This window comes from Pipistrellus kuhlii, unplaced genomic scaffold (assembly GCF_014108245.1).
Source record: "Pipistrellus kuhlii isolate mPipKuh1 unplaced genomic scaffold, mPipKuh1.p scaffold_m20_p_3, whole genome shotgun sequence".
Lineage (NCBI taxonomy): Eukaryota > Metazoa > Chordata > Mammalia > Chiroptera > Vespertilionidae > Pipistrellus > Pipistrellus kuhlii.
Window position 1 is genome coordinate 6,421,191 of NW_023425529.1, and position 13,981 is coordinate 6,435,171.

Below are 13,981 nucleotides of genomic sequence, written 5' to 3' on the forward strand. Positions count from 1 at the left end.
GGCTCCTCACAGGCCAATGGCTTCCATTCTCTCCGCTCTCAGGGTTCACACTCACAGAGAGCGGCGTCTTGGTGTGTCCGACTGAGGTTATTTCTGCCGGGGGACCAGGGACATTTGCCACCTCTCTCTTGGGGCATGTTTGGCACATGAAGAGAGGCACAGGGTACCCACTGACTTGGCCTGGGTAGCGGGAGACGTGAGTAATTTCCTGATTAAGCTAACTCCAGACTGGATTGAAATCTTAAAGCTAACATGGGATTTTTTTTAAAGACTACTTCTGTCTAGCCCACGCTCCATCTTCTTCCCAAAGCTGAAAGCCAAGAGACGCGGTTTTGTGACGGAGCCACTTTTAAGCCCTCATGCATGTTGGCAGGCACAGAGCATCCAACGAGAATTTCAAACCAGCCCGGAAACATTGGAAAACTGCACTGAGGCCAAATGGGAATTGTGTAGCTACAGGCAGGTAATGCCTACAGCAATAAAAAGTGAACATTTATTGAGCACTTACTAGGTGCTGAGCACCATTCAATTCATCTAATCTTCCAACGGCCCCATAAGGGCATTACTCTTAGGAGTCCTATAGTGCAGATGAAGAAGCTGAGGCACAAGGAGGTGAAGGCCCTTTCCCAAAGCCCCCTGCATTTAAAAATATATATTTTTTTAAATTGATTTTTAGGGAGAGAGAGAAAAGGAGAAGGAGAGAGAGAAACATGGATTGGCTGCCTCCCGCACATCCGCTCCTGGGGATCGAGTCTGCAACCCGGGGATGTGCCCTGCCTGGGAATCGAACCGGCAACCTTGATGAAGCCCAACCTACTAAGCCATGCTGGCCAGGGCAGGCCCCCTGGCTTTTTATTGGAAGAGCCTGGATTTGAACTCAGTGTCTGAGACACAGAGCCTGCACTCTTAACCACTGTTCTGACCCACAGGGGTCACTGCCACAGGAGCTGAAGGAAAGAGGCCTGTGTGGAGGAGGGGCCTGATTGGTGATGCACTCTGTGGACCAGAGGAAGGGGGCATACCTGAAGGGTGGTTTCGGACGCCCTGCCCCTGACAGGGTAGAACTGTCCTCAGAAAACCCTGGAATTTTCAAGAAAGAAGGGACCCTGGGAACCACTTAGCCCAGCCCCTGGTTTACAGCTGGGGAAACTGAGGCCCAGTGAAGCAGGAGGATGGAACCAAGGAGCAGCAGAAGCCGGGTCAGAGGGAGCTTCGTCGTCCAGGAAGCTCTCCCTTCGTTCTCTCCCGCTTTTCTTTCCCATGAGGATTCTGCTTCCCCCAGCAAACCTGTCTCTCAGCCACTTGCGTGGCAATTCTGGATGAGCAGATATTTATTGTCTAACCCCCCTACCCCTCGGAGGGTCTCGGGCAGCAAGAATGAAATGCAGATGAGATTCAAGAAGCTGGCAGCCCCCAAAGCTGCCTTCACAAGGAAGCTAACCTGCACTACTCAGACCTCCACTCCCCTCCCCTTTGCCCCCCGCTCCCCTTTCCGGAATTGGCAAAACTGCTCTTCTGACCTGGGTCATTTTTTTTTTTTTTTTTAAACCTGGAACTGGACCTGCTCTATGAAATCCCATTTCTAAGACTCCATCCACCAGGGTCTCAGGTACCTCCTCAGGCACATGGTTCTCACCTGGACCTCTCCAGTGAATTTCTGGGAGCTGGGCAATCCTGATCCCAGCACCCCTCCCCGCCCCCACCTCTGCACCTCCATGGAAGGAGGCAGTGCCCACCCCCCCACACTGGGCGGTGATGGCCAGAGGGGAGCTCCTCTCTTTGGCGAAGCGAAGGCAAGTCTTACCTTTCCACCTGCAGGTTGACTTTGGAAGGCTCCACGTTGGGGTTTTCCCACTCCATTTGCGGGCAGTGCATGAAGTAGCAAAGGGTGTACAGGGCCTCCGGCTCCCAGTAGAGCGCCCCCTGCTTGTGGTGCAGGGGGGTGCCGTTGCCGTGGTGCTTGGCGTGGAGGGGCTGCAGGTGATGCATTGCTCGGGACACCAGGTCGCCTGTGGACAGAAGTTAAGAGTTCAGATCCCTCCGGCAGCAAAGACTTGCAGCAAAGACGTGCCTGCAGACCCCTGAGAAATCCCGTTTCACTGACAAAGGAAACGGAGACTCGAGGTGTCAAGGCTAGTTAGAAGCAGAGACAGATCTCAACCTGGATACGTGCGACTCTCAGGCCTGCGGTCTTCACCCTCCTTTTCTGAGACACCTCGATGCCGCCTGCTCCAGTGCCATGCCTGCCCTCAGGATACCTGGCATTTTGTAGCCAAGGTGTTAACAGATGCCATTTACCCTTGATATCCAGTAATTCCATTTCTGGGACTCTGTCCCAATGCGGGAATCCAAAATGCAGCAAAATCTTTCATGCACAAGGATTTTCACCCAAACCTTAGTGACAGGGTCCAAAAGTTGACAAAGAAACAAATGTTTAAAAATAAGAGTGTGGTTAAATAAACTCTGGTGCATCCACATGATACAATCACAAGCTTAGGCCGTCATTAAAAATGTTTACAGAGTTGCAATTCCCTTATGTGAAAATGACGAGTGGGAAAAGAGTGAAAGTCAAAACTGCATATAGTGTGATTAGGCTTATGTGATTAAAAAGTATGTACTGAGTAAATATTAAAAAAAAAAATCGAAACATTGACCACGGATTTGTCTGCCTAGTGGGATTGTGGGTAATATTCCTTTATATCCAACATTTCTGTGGTTTCTGAGTTTTGAATTATGGAGTGGGCTACTTGGTATTATCAGAAGAGCAAGTTTCCTGAAGTAGTTTTCTCTTTCTTCTTGTACCTTCCGTCTCAGCGCAGCTTGGAGTACAATCACCTTTCCATCTGTTTTTCTTGAGAGCTCCCATAGAAAAAGCTCAAAATAAAAAAAATCAAAAGGGAGCGGAGAAAAGGAAAGGGTCCGTGTTTAGGGCCCTGGCCCCACCCCTCTATCCTCCAAGACACTGGGCAGCTGTTGCTTTGGGTGGGCTAACCATCTCCTCTGAGCATCTTTGAGCTCGCCTTGCACTTCTAGGTTCTCTGCTTTTGTTCTTATTGTTTCACACCTTAGAGTGCCCATCCGTTCATTCTCCCAACTACAGAAGACCTTCAAGGCTGTGATCAAATGCCTCTTCTTACATGGAGCCCTCCAGAATGCCCCCAGTCAGAATCAACCTCCCCTCCCCCTGTGTACCTGCAACACCTGCTAATACAGCTAAAACATCATTTCCATCACATCATCATCATCATCATCACCACCACCATCATCATTTCATCATCTTTTCCATCAAGATTTTCATTATCACCTCCACCATTATTTCATCAAAATTTCCATCTTCATCATTTCATCATTTTCATCCCACCATCATCATCACCACCATCATCATTTCCATCACATCAGCATCACCACCACCATTTCATCAAAATTTCTGTCAACATCATCATCATCATTTCATCATCATTTCCATCAACATTTTCATCATCACCACCACCATTTCATCAAAATTTCCATCATCATCATCATCTCATCATCATTTCTATCATCATCATCATCATCATCATTTCATCATCACCACCATCATTTCATTTCCATCCCATCATCATCACCACCACCACCATCATCATTTCCATCAACATTATCACCATCATCATCATCATCACCATCATCATTTCCATCAACATCACCATCATCATCATCATCACCACCATCATTTCATCATCATTTTCATCATCATCATCATCATCATCATCACCATCACCATCGCTACCAGCCTGGTCCTTGGATCAGAGGCCCCAAGGATGTCTCTGAACAGGGCTGGCCGTGGGAGATGAAATTGGCACAGGGATTCTGCAATCACTCGTCCACTGTAAACCCTGGTTTATGTCTGTGCTCTCTGCTGCCTCACCTGCCAGCTTCATGACCCCCAAACCATAAATCACTTGGAATGAGCTGCCCTGAGTGTGGGCAGTGGGAATTTGGCTGTAGGAACCGACTTGAGCATCCCTGTGTAACCACGTGGGAATCACCATCATGACTCCCCTCGTACTCCGTGTGCCGCGGGTTCAATTTATTTACTTAATATTTTCTTTAAAGTGGCTCATTCTTTCCCCACAAATAGATTCATTTGAAAAGGAAAACTCCTATCAGTGCCATAAATGGAAAACCACTATTTTTCTAGTACTCATAAAAAATGCATGCAAGTTAAAAATTTAAAGTGTTTTCTGTATCACCTACAACCGTCTCCCATGCTGCTGTGTGGGAAACGCTGCTCTAACCTGCCAGACTCAGGCTATCAGTGCATCTGCGAGGAAGCCGTCCTCCTGAGGTAAGTGCCCTGGGACAGTGGTCGGCAAACCTCGGCTCAAGAGCCACATGTGGCTCTTTGGCCTCTTGCGTGTGGCTCTTCCACAAACTACCACGGCCTGGGCGAGTCTATTTTGAAGAAATGGCATTAGAAGAATTTTAAGTTTAAAAAATTTGGCTCTCCAAAGAAATGTCAATCGCTGTACTGTTGATATTTGGCTCTGTTGACTAATGAGTTTGCTGACCACTGTCCTGGGACAAAGGGCCTCACATGCCAGCAGTTGGCGCCTCTGTCTCAGCAGTCAGCTACCACTCACTACAGCACAGGTTTTCAAACCTCCCACAAGCCTGGGACTGGAGGCCGCTAGACTCTCTAGGAAGAGCCCCTCTGCATTTCAAACAAGGAGAGAGACCCCGTTGTCCAAGTAATCAGGGCTGTTTTGTTTTGTTCTCCCTCCACCCCCCTTTTTTTCCTGGTGGCCCACTGGATAGACAACTCAGAAACCCTTTTTGCACACAGTTGTATTAAATTAATGGCCCCAGTTGTGATTGCCTCATTGAGTGGGAGCAACAAGTACTTGGTGAAGTGTGAAAAGATTATAGGAGGAGGCATTTTTAATGAAGTCCTTGGTTTTTCCCTTTACACAACAGGAAGCAATCACTCTAATTAATGACTGTCCAATGGGCGGTTAATTGGGAGCTTGGGGGCAAAACTGGGATGTCTCCCAGCAGAGGCGAGGCAAGGTCTCAGAGGACACGGATATGGAATGGGGCAGGACCAAATGCAGAGTCGAGTTGGTTCAAGAGTGAGAAAACCTAGGGCCTCTGCTTTCCCTCTGGCTTCAGTGCGGAGACTGGGCGAACCCAATACCCCCAGACCTCCTCGCCAGTTCAGGTAAAGAGATCTGGATCGCCTGCCAGACTCTACGTCACCTGTGATATTCAGTACATCACCCAGCAAATTTCCTAGGGCTTCTGGTTGAAGAATCACCGGCCTGTGAATGCTTGGGGACCTTTGTGGTATCTTGATTTAGCTTCTCATTCAAATATTTTAGACATACAGAGGTTCAAAATTCTCTGAGTTCAAAATTCAGTTCAATGGAGTATTTACCATTTTATTGGAGTTTCATAAAGAGTTCCCCTCACCTGTGACATTTTCTTCAGCTTCAGTTATTTCCTTTTTACAGACTACTTCCCTGTGAGTCACTCATTTATTCCTTTGACATCCAACTGATAGTCCCCAAGCCAGGGGGCAATGTGTCAGGTGCTCAGAAGGCAACACTGAATTGGACACAGCACAGCAGAGTAGAAAAAGAAAAAGAAAAAAACAACAACCTGGGTTTGAATTATGACTCTGCCTTGGGGCAAGCATTTATCCTTCCAGGTCTCAGTTTTCTTATCTGTGAAATGGGAACAATAATACCTTTAATGTATTTAAAGCACTTGGAACACAGTAGGGGCTCCAGAAATAGTGGGTGTGTTTTCACCCCAAGCCGTGCAGGGGTCTTCAAACTACGGCCCGCGGGCCACATGCGGCCCGCAGAGGAGTCTGATCCGGCCCGCCAGGTTTTTTGGGCAGTGAGCGCAGCCGAGGTGTTACAGTAGGAATTAGTAGTTCATATAGTCTGGCCCTCCAGCTCTCTGAGGGACCGTGATCTGGCCCCCACTTTAAAAAGTTTGAGGACCCCTGCGTAAGAGGGTCCAACCTCCAGCCCTTACGCTCACAGGTGAGGTTGATCTAAGATAAGTTGTTTATCCTCTTCTCACCTCCACTCCAAAGTCAGTGTGGACAGTAACAGCTAGATAGGAGATAATTCATATAGGTTTTTCATAGTTTCCTAGTTCAACAACATCAGCTGCTGCTATTAAGAAGGTCAGGGTGAGGGATGACAGCCAGATTCAAGAAGAGCCGGGATGGCTGGGAACAAATTCTCCCCACCTCGTCTTTTCTGGAAAAGCAGTGGTTTCTAGACCCCACTCTGCATGTGAAGAGCAGGTCTTTGTACACAGAGAGCCAGGCAGTATGGATTCAGACCACAGTGTGAGCCCGTCTAAACTGTAGGCAGGTCGGAAAAGAAGGCAATTTCATTATCTCCCGTCGCCCACGTGGCTTACCGAGGCGCTTCCTCGAATATGTTCTTCGGGCCCGCTTAATGAAGGTACAAAACCCACTGGCAATTAGCGGCACCCATTTGTGTGCCAACAATTCATATGCGAAAGTCAACATCCCGCCGCAATGACAGCGTTTAATTTGCAGAGCAAATCGTCCTTAAAAACCATTTATGCCGCAAGCTGCTCCTGCAGGCTGCCTGCTTAGGTGACGTGAGGCTATTTTAGCAAATCCTTTTTTCTTCTTCTGCTTCTTTTTAAAACAATTATTTTTATTAATGTCAGAGAAGAAGGGCGAGGGAGAGAGAGATAGAAACATGAACGATGAGAGAGAATCACTGGTTGGCTGCCTCCTGAGGGGTCCTAACGATACCCCAGGACAAACCTTTGAGACCACAGAGATCACAGTGTGTGGGCCAGAGGCGTGGTGCCCACGTACGTCCATGCAGACATGACCGCACTGTGGCCGGGTTCTGCATTTCCAGGGTCCTGCGCTGGGTGCATCTTAGCATTGCTTCTGAGAGTGATGCTGCTCAGACCCTCTCTCCCTGAACCCCTGGGGAGCTGTTAAAAGCAGACGTTCCCTCATCCCGTTCCAATGGCTGCAGATATCTCAGAATATCTCTGCACACATCGCTGCCTCTAACTAATGGGGTCATCAGAGCCGCTGCAAAAACTTGCTAATGTGCTCCTGAAGAAGCACAGAATTCCTACGCCACAATTTAGATGAAAACGTTAGTGTAATTGTTTTTTTGTTTTTGTTTTTTTGTGTGTGTGTTTTTGTAAATGTAGGCACTTCATTTTATGCATTTAAAAATATCCTGAGGCAGGACCCACCAGATGGCTAAAGGGGGCGAGGCGCCCAAACGTTTAAGAAAAATTAAGTGAATGATGGGTAACGGGGAGCCCCTGTGACGGCGGGCATCCCGTGACGTTGGGGGTTTGGTGAGAATGGAAATGCAGTTTCCGGGCTCAGGTGCCGGGGGAGCAGATGCAGTGATCGCAAGGACCCTCGACGGAGGCTGCTTCGCTTCCCAGAGGCTCCACACGCCTGTCCTGTGCAGGGAATTCCCACGGGAGGAGGCGCCCGTTGCCTTCTGGGTCCCGAAGCTTTGAACAGCTCCTGATTTTCCAGACTCACATCCATTCATCCTTCAGCATAAGCAAGCCACGTGTTTCTGAGCTCAAAGCTCTAGTCCCACCAGGAACTAACACACAGCTAAGTCATTGACAACCAACGGGATCCCAAGTAAGTACGGTTTCACTTTACTCTGGCTGGCGGGTTCAGAGAGCACAGCCCTAAATGAGGGGGTGAATGTGTGACATGTCATTGCTCAAACTGTGGCATCCCCACCTTCGTGACAATCCCTCCCTTCTCGCCACCTCTCTCTGTCTCTCTCTCTTTCTTCCTCTTCCCTGCTCTTAGTATTTCCTGAGGACCTACTATGTGCCAGGCAGTATTCTTGGTGCTGGAGTTACATCAACGAACAAAACAAAATCTTAACTCTCCATGAGACTAGATAGTAGTAGGGAGAGATAGACAATTAAAAACATAGATGAGTAATATAGGGTGTGACTAAGGGAAGGGAAGTGACTGCTAATGGCTTCAGGTTTTGGGGGTAATAAAAATGTTCTAAAACCGAGTGTGGTTATGGTTGCAAAACTCAGGAAACATACTAGAAATCATTGAATTGCGTATTCTGAATAGGCGATTTGTATTTCAATTATATCTCAGTGTAGCTGTTATTAAAAAAAAAAAAAAAGACAAAAACTAGAGTAACTGCTGGAGAGAAGGGTGAGGCAGTGAAGGGGGATAAAGATCCTCCTGGGATCATAATTATTGATTTGAGAGAGAGAGAGAGAGAGAGAGAGAGAGAGAGAGAGAGAGAGAGAGAGGGGAAGGGAGAGGGAAGAGAGAGGGAAACATTGATCAGCTGCCTCATGTACTTGGCCCTACCAGGGACTGAACTCGCAACCCAGGTATGTGCTCTGACCGGGGAATTGGACACACTGACCCATGGTGTATGGGATGATGTTCCAACATATGAGTCAGCAGGCCAGTTTGGTGTGTGTGTGTGTGTGTGTGTGTGTGTGTGTGTGGCGGGGGGAGATGGTCAGGAAAAGCTTCCTTGAGAAGGTCATCCTGGGGTGAGGCTTGGAGGTCATGAGTGAGTAAGCCCTGTGGGTATCTGGAGGAAGAGTGGTACGGGAAGAGAGGCCAGGAAGTGCAAAGGTCCTGCGGTCGCCTGCTGTGTTTAAGGAACATCGTGGGGCCAGGTGGCTGCCTTTCAGTGGGCCAGAGGGGAGAGTGGAAGATGTCTGAGTGACCTGGGGGGGGGGCCTGGAAGCATTCTGAGAACTTGGGGTTTCCCCTGGATCAGATGGGAACCAGAGGAGGATTCAGACTAGAGGAGAGAGAGATCTGATATATACGTTAAAGGAATCCCGTAGTGATAACCAAGTGAACAGACACTATTCATACACCCTCACTGGGTGCCAGGCACGGGGCAAACTCCTTTATGGGCATAGCTCCTCCAATCACCCCAGCTACCCTCTAAGGGAGGAACTATTACTCTCTCTGTTGTGGGAAACTGAGGCTCAGAACAGGTCAGGCAGCTGACTCGCATCAGCGGCAGGGCCAGGGCACTGACCAGGCCTGCCTGACTATAGAGGCCCCGCCTGTCCCACGGCCATCGTGGCACTGTGTTGTGCACACGGCAGGTATTCACTGGAAGGTGCCATCTGGCTGGCTATCACGCACTGCCCTGGGGTGGGGGCACCTCAGGAAGGGAGAGGGCGAGAGAACGTGCATCCACTTACTCAGCTCCGCGATGCTGCCCACCCGGGTGGCCAGAAGGGACTGCTCGATGGTCCTCAGCTCCGACTGGCTGAACATGGGCACGTCCCCCGGCTTGTTTGAGCGCTGCGGGTCCCGGTGCAGATTCAGGCTGTCCGGCAGGCACAGCACTCCTGCGGGCCGGGGAAGAGGGGATGAGAGGAGAGCAGATTGTTACTTTTCGGCTAACCAGAGGAGGGGCGTCAAACTGTGCACAGCCTTGAACTGCACCGGAGCTGGGACCACAAACCCAACGTGACAGCCAAGACTCCCTGCAGGAATGATATCTAGCTATTTTACCAGGAAAAGCTTGCCTCAAGGCCCCGACCTACTAATTTAAACAAACATGCGGGCATTGGTCTGTATGCAAATTTCCACAGGGCACAAAGCAGAGCAGCATTCTGTCTGCTCAGAGATGCCTCGTTCTCCTCCAGAGAGGCAGCTGCTATCCCTGGGTGTGTGTGTGGGGGGGGGGGGGGGGGGGGGAGAAGAGCTGTTGGTTACTCTGCTGCAGTCACTTCCGAGGACTTGCCCAACGAATGGAACCCCTGGCTGGGTGGTTATCTGTCAGACAAGGCTCTTGCTTTCTCTGGAAAGCAATGTGAGGAGGGAAAGAGACTTGTGGAAATCTCTGGAATCTAAGTACTCTCTTCCCTTCCTTCCCATTCCACGCTCACTTAGCAAGAACCTCAGCACGTACTCTGAGACTTTAGTCAGAAGTACGACCTGGTCCCAGGCTCCAAAGGCAGAGTGTGCTTTCTCGCTCCTTGCCTTTGGGCTTGACGCCTCACTCTGGCCAAAGGTATGTTCATGAACACGATGGAACTCAAGGCCTGCAGAGCACCTGTGCAGTTGAACTTGCTCTCTTGTGCCTCTGCCATCATCATGAGAGAAATATGCCCTGTCTAACCTGCTGGTCTAAGGAGGGGGAGAGAGAGACACGGAGCCAATCTAGTGCCCACCTGAAGCTCAGAGCTGCCCCACAAACACAAATGCTAACTTGGTATGTCTTTGAGATAGTGGGGGTTGTTTGTTACTCAGCATTAAGATGGTGATAACTAACAGATACACCTACAAAGTGCCAATCGCTGAGGATTGGAAGATATGATGAACAAGGCAGGCACTGTGCTGTATTAGGGACAGAGGACACAGTGATGGACAGAATACATACACTCCTGTTCTCGGTGGGCTCACAATTTAAGCAAAGGAGGCAGCTGAGACACACAAAGCCATAGGATAAATTCTCTATGGTAGGAAGAAACGAGGAATGAAGGCATGGGACCTGAATAATGAGTGGTTGTCAATAAGTAGGAAGCTCTTATTGAATACCTGCTATATTCCCAACCATGCTAGGCATTTTGAAGATGCAAAAGAAGCAGAAGGTGCATTTAAGCAGTTTATGAATCAACTAGAGAGACAAGTCGAGCAATGGCATAATTGAGGGACAATAGGACAGTTTCAATACATAGGTGCTGAATTATTTAAGTCAACTGGCAGGGTGAGGGGGAACAGACAGAATATCTGTAGTTCAAAGGTCACTCCTCATTCTGTTTGAACCACAAAAACTCAGCAAACAAAGTTTCTCCTCTGAGGATGGGCGGACGTGTGGTGGCACCGGTCACACGCCTCTCCTGGCCCCTGCTGCCTCATTAGTGGCTCCAGCCATACCGGCCAGTCCATGGTCCCCGGCCAGTCCACCTTCACACCTCAAGGTGGACCCAATGGGGAAGGTAACTCTAGAAGACCTTTTTGGGATAAATAATGAATGAGCAGACGAATGATGTAAATGATGATTCAGTTTCAATGTTTTTATCATCAGGAAACTGGTCAAGTATGTGTCTACCTAAGATTATTCTTTAAACCACTGTTTTTCAAACTTTTTTGACCGTGACCCGTAATAAGAATACATTTTATATCAGGACCCAGTACACCCACCACCACCACCACCACCACCCACACATACACTCTTCCTGTTCTCCATGGAAAACAAAAACAAAAACAACTTCATGGAGAATAATACTGACCCTTACTATTATTACACGAAGCACTCTCAATTTTTTAAAATACATTTTTTATTGATTTCAGAGAGAAAGGGAGAGGAAGAGAGAGACAGAAGCATCAGTGATGAGAGAACCATTGATCAGCCGCCTCCTGCATGCCCCCCACTGGGGACCGAGCCCACAACCTGGGCATGTGCCTCTGACTGGAATAAAACCCGAGATCCTTCAGTCCGCAGGCCAATGCTCTATCCACGGAGCCAAACAAACCAGGGCTTAATTTTTTCCTTTTTACTTCTCTTCTGTTTTATTAATTGAAAAATGCTATCTGCAGTATCAGAAAGGATTTTTGCTTTGAACACCACTGTGGATTATGCTGGCACACAAATTGGCATTAGCTGGACAACACAGAATCACCCTGCTGGCTCTAGGCTGGACATTGCCTAGAGCCAGCAGGCTCTGCAGGGGATGTGGAGATGACCGAGAGGTGATCCCTTCCCTTTTCAGGGAAGGCAAGCCCTTCGCAGAAATTCCCATCACCCAAAACCGGCCTCCCGCCTGTCCCCTTGTGCTGAACAGCTGAGTCATCCTCCTGATGACCGGGGATGCCCTGAGTCATCCTTGCTCCCTCCTGTTTGTTCACCAGCCTAGACGTTTGGTCAGAGGCCAAGTCAAGTAGGTGTTGTCATGCCAACAGTGTAGGGCCAATTCCTCATCTGGTGCTCTTGATGTCCTGACTCTTAGTCAGAGACGTCCTACCCTTGGAGAGCTCCCTGCAGCAGGCACTGGATGACCAGGACCCAGTGGGACAAGGGACCCCAGGCTCCTGGTGGTAGTTATGGGGCTTCACAGCAAAGGAGGCCCGAGAGAGAGTCCCAGTGCTGTGAGGAGGAAGTTACCTAATCCAGAGGAGAAATAAGCCATGTGTGCTCGCGGGATTGCTTTCTTGGTATTTGCATGATGTTCAGCAAGTCCCCATCCTTGACCTGCATCTGAAACGTTGCTTCACATGTCGATTGAGGCCTAAGCAAACAGGATGTGGAGTCTGGGACCTGACTTTCAGACGTGGCTATCAGTCCCCCTGTGCTTAACCTTGGGCAGGTCACAGGGCCACTCTGGACCTCATTTCCTCTTCTGTGAAAGGTGACAGTTCCGTCCTTGTCTCCCTTACGGGGTGTGCTGGGATAAAATGAGATAACGTATACCAGAGGATTTTGCATGTGCTGAGCATATGGTAACTGAGATGAAATCAGTTAATGTGTACAAACTCAGCTTTAGACCGCTTTCTGCTTTTTGTCACAAGAATAAACAATTTCCCTTGGGATTATTTCTCCTTCTTTTAGAGGGTTCTGACATTTAAATGTGAAAACATAATTACTCAAAGAAGCTGTGAAAGCTAGATTACTGAGATGTGAAGAATCTAAATTGAATGATTATGCAAAGATTATAAATGAGGGCCCCGCCCGGGTAGCTCAGTTGGTTAGAGTGTCATCTTCATATGCCACAGTTGCAGGTTCGATTCCGGTCAGGGCACATACAAGAAGCAACCAATGAATGCATAAATAAGTGGAACAACAAATCTATGTTTCTCTCTCTCTCTCCAAAGTAAAAAAATAAAAAAATAGATATATAGGATTTATTTTCTTCTTGAAGACTCTAGATGGGGTAGCACATAAACTAGAGGGTTTTTGTTGTTGTTGTTCTATTTTATTATTATTATTATTTATTTATTTTTGCCTAAAAATCAACCAGGTCAATAAAAAGGTCCCAGCTTCATATTTCAGTGTCAGATGCAGCCCTCAGTTTTGGACTGCTCATCAATTTCCACCATGGGAGCCAAGGACAGCTGCAGCCTGGGGATTAAAACTCAAGTTCAAAGACATGGAGAATGAAGGTTCAGATATGACTCTGATTGGACCTAAAGAGAATAATTTCTCTAGAGAGAAGGTGGTCATCAGCTATGGTCCAGAGGAGACTGAAGAGGTCATGGCCTCCCTGAAATGCTATTACTCTGGAGTCGGTTGTGTATCTTCTAAGGGAGAAGTTCATTCACATCCTAAGGGGGTCTGGGGGTCCTAACAGCTGACGAACCGATGCTTCTGAGGTCCACACTCCCAGCCGCCACCAGGCCCTCTGCTCTGGGACCAACGGGCCGTAGTGGGGACAGAGTGGGCTGGGCATGGCCATGGCCTTGATGGAGCTGAGCTCCCATCCTGCCGCAGCCCCTGTGCAGCCCGAACAAAGACCTCCCCAGATCCCCAGTCAGCTTCCGTGTCTGCAAAGACAGGTTCAAATATCTCCTTCATCGCTTTCTTGGGGTGATTACGCAAGATAATATATCAAAGCCTCCGCTCTATACACACCCTGTGTTCGCAGATGAGCAGTTTCTTTTCTTTAATGCCTGGATTCTAACAGTCTGGAGGGCCATCTTTCCAAAATCTTGTGCAAATGGAGACCGACCGCACTTTGGTTAGGTCACTTGGGACATAACACAAGAGAGCTACTCCTCTGGATGGGCCCCTGGGCCAACCACGTCGGGCATCTGATGGAGGATCAGGGGTCACTGCTGCCTTGCTAGATGCCTACCTTCCTATCTGCATAGGATGACCCCTTAGCAAATACACCGCCCCGCCATCCTTTCTCATCCTTTCTCTGCATCTCCATCTATGACTGGGTCTGGATAGCATCCAGACCCACCAAGAGAAACCCAAACAAGACAGCCGTCAACACTCACCCA

The 13,981-nt window shown here is 48.6% G+C and overlaps 1 protein-coding gene across 8 annotated transcripts in view; it reads right to left on the bottom strand.

Moving 5' to 3' along the window:
* The window catches only part of BTBD11 (BTB domain containing 11), a 232,748-nt gene that overhangs the window by 87,824 nt on the left and 130,943 nt on the right, over nucleotides 1–13,981 (bottom strand). For all 8 annotated transcript variants that reach the window (XM_045587552.1, XM_036457443.2, XM_036457442.2 and 5 more), the window contains exons 2-3: nucleotides 9,232–9,381; nucleotides 1,805–2,009 (exon numbers count right to left, since the gene is read on the bottom strand). In XM_045587552.1, coding sequence (XP_045443508.1) covers nucleotides 1,805–2,009; nucleotides 9,232–9,381 — 355 coding nt within the window. The remainder of the gene's footprint in view (nucleotides 1–1,804; nucleotides 2,010–9,231; nucleotides 9,382–13,981) is intronic.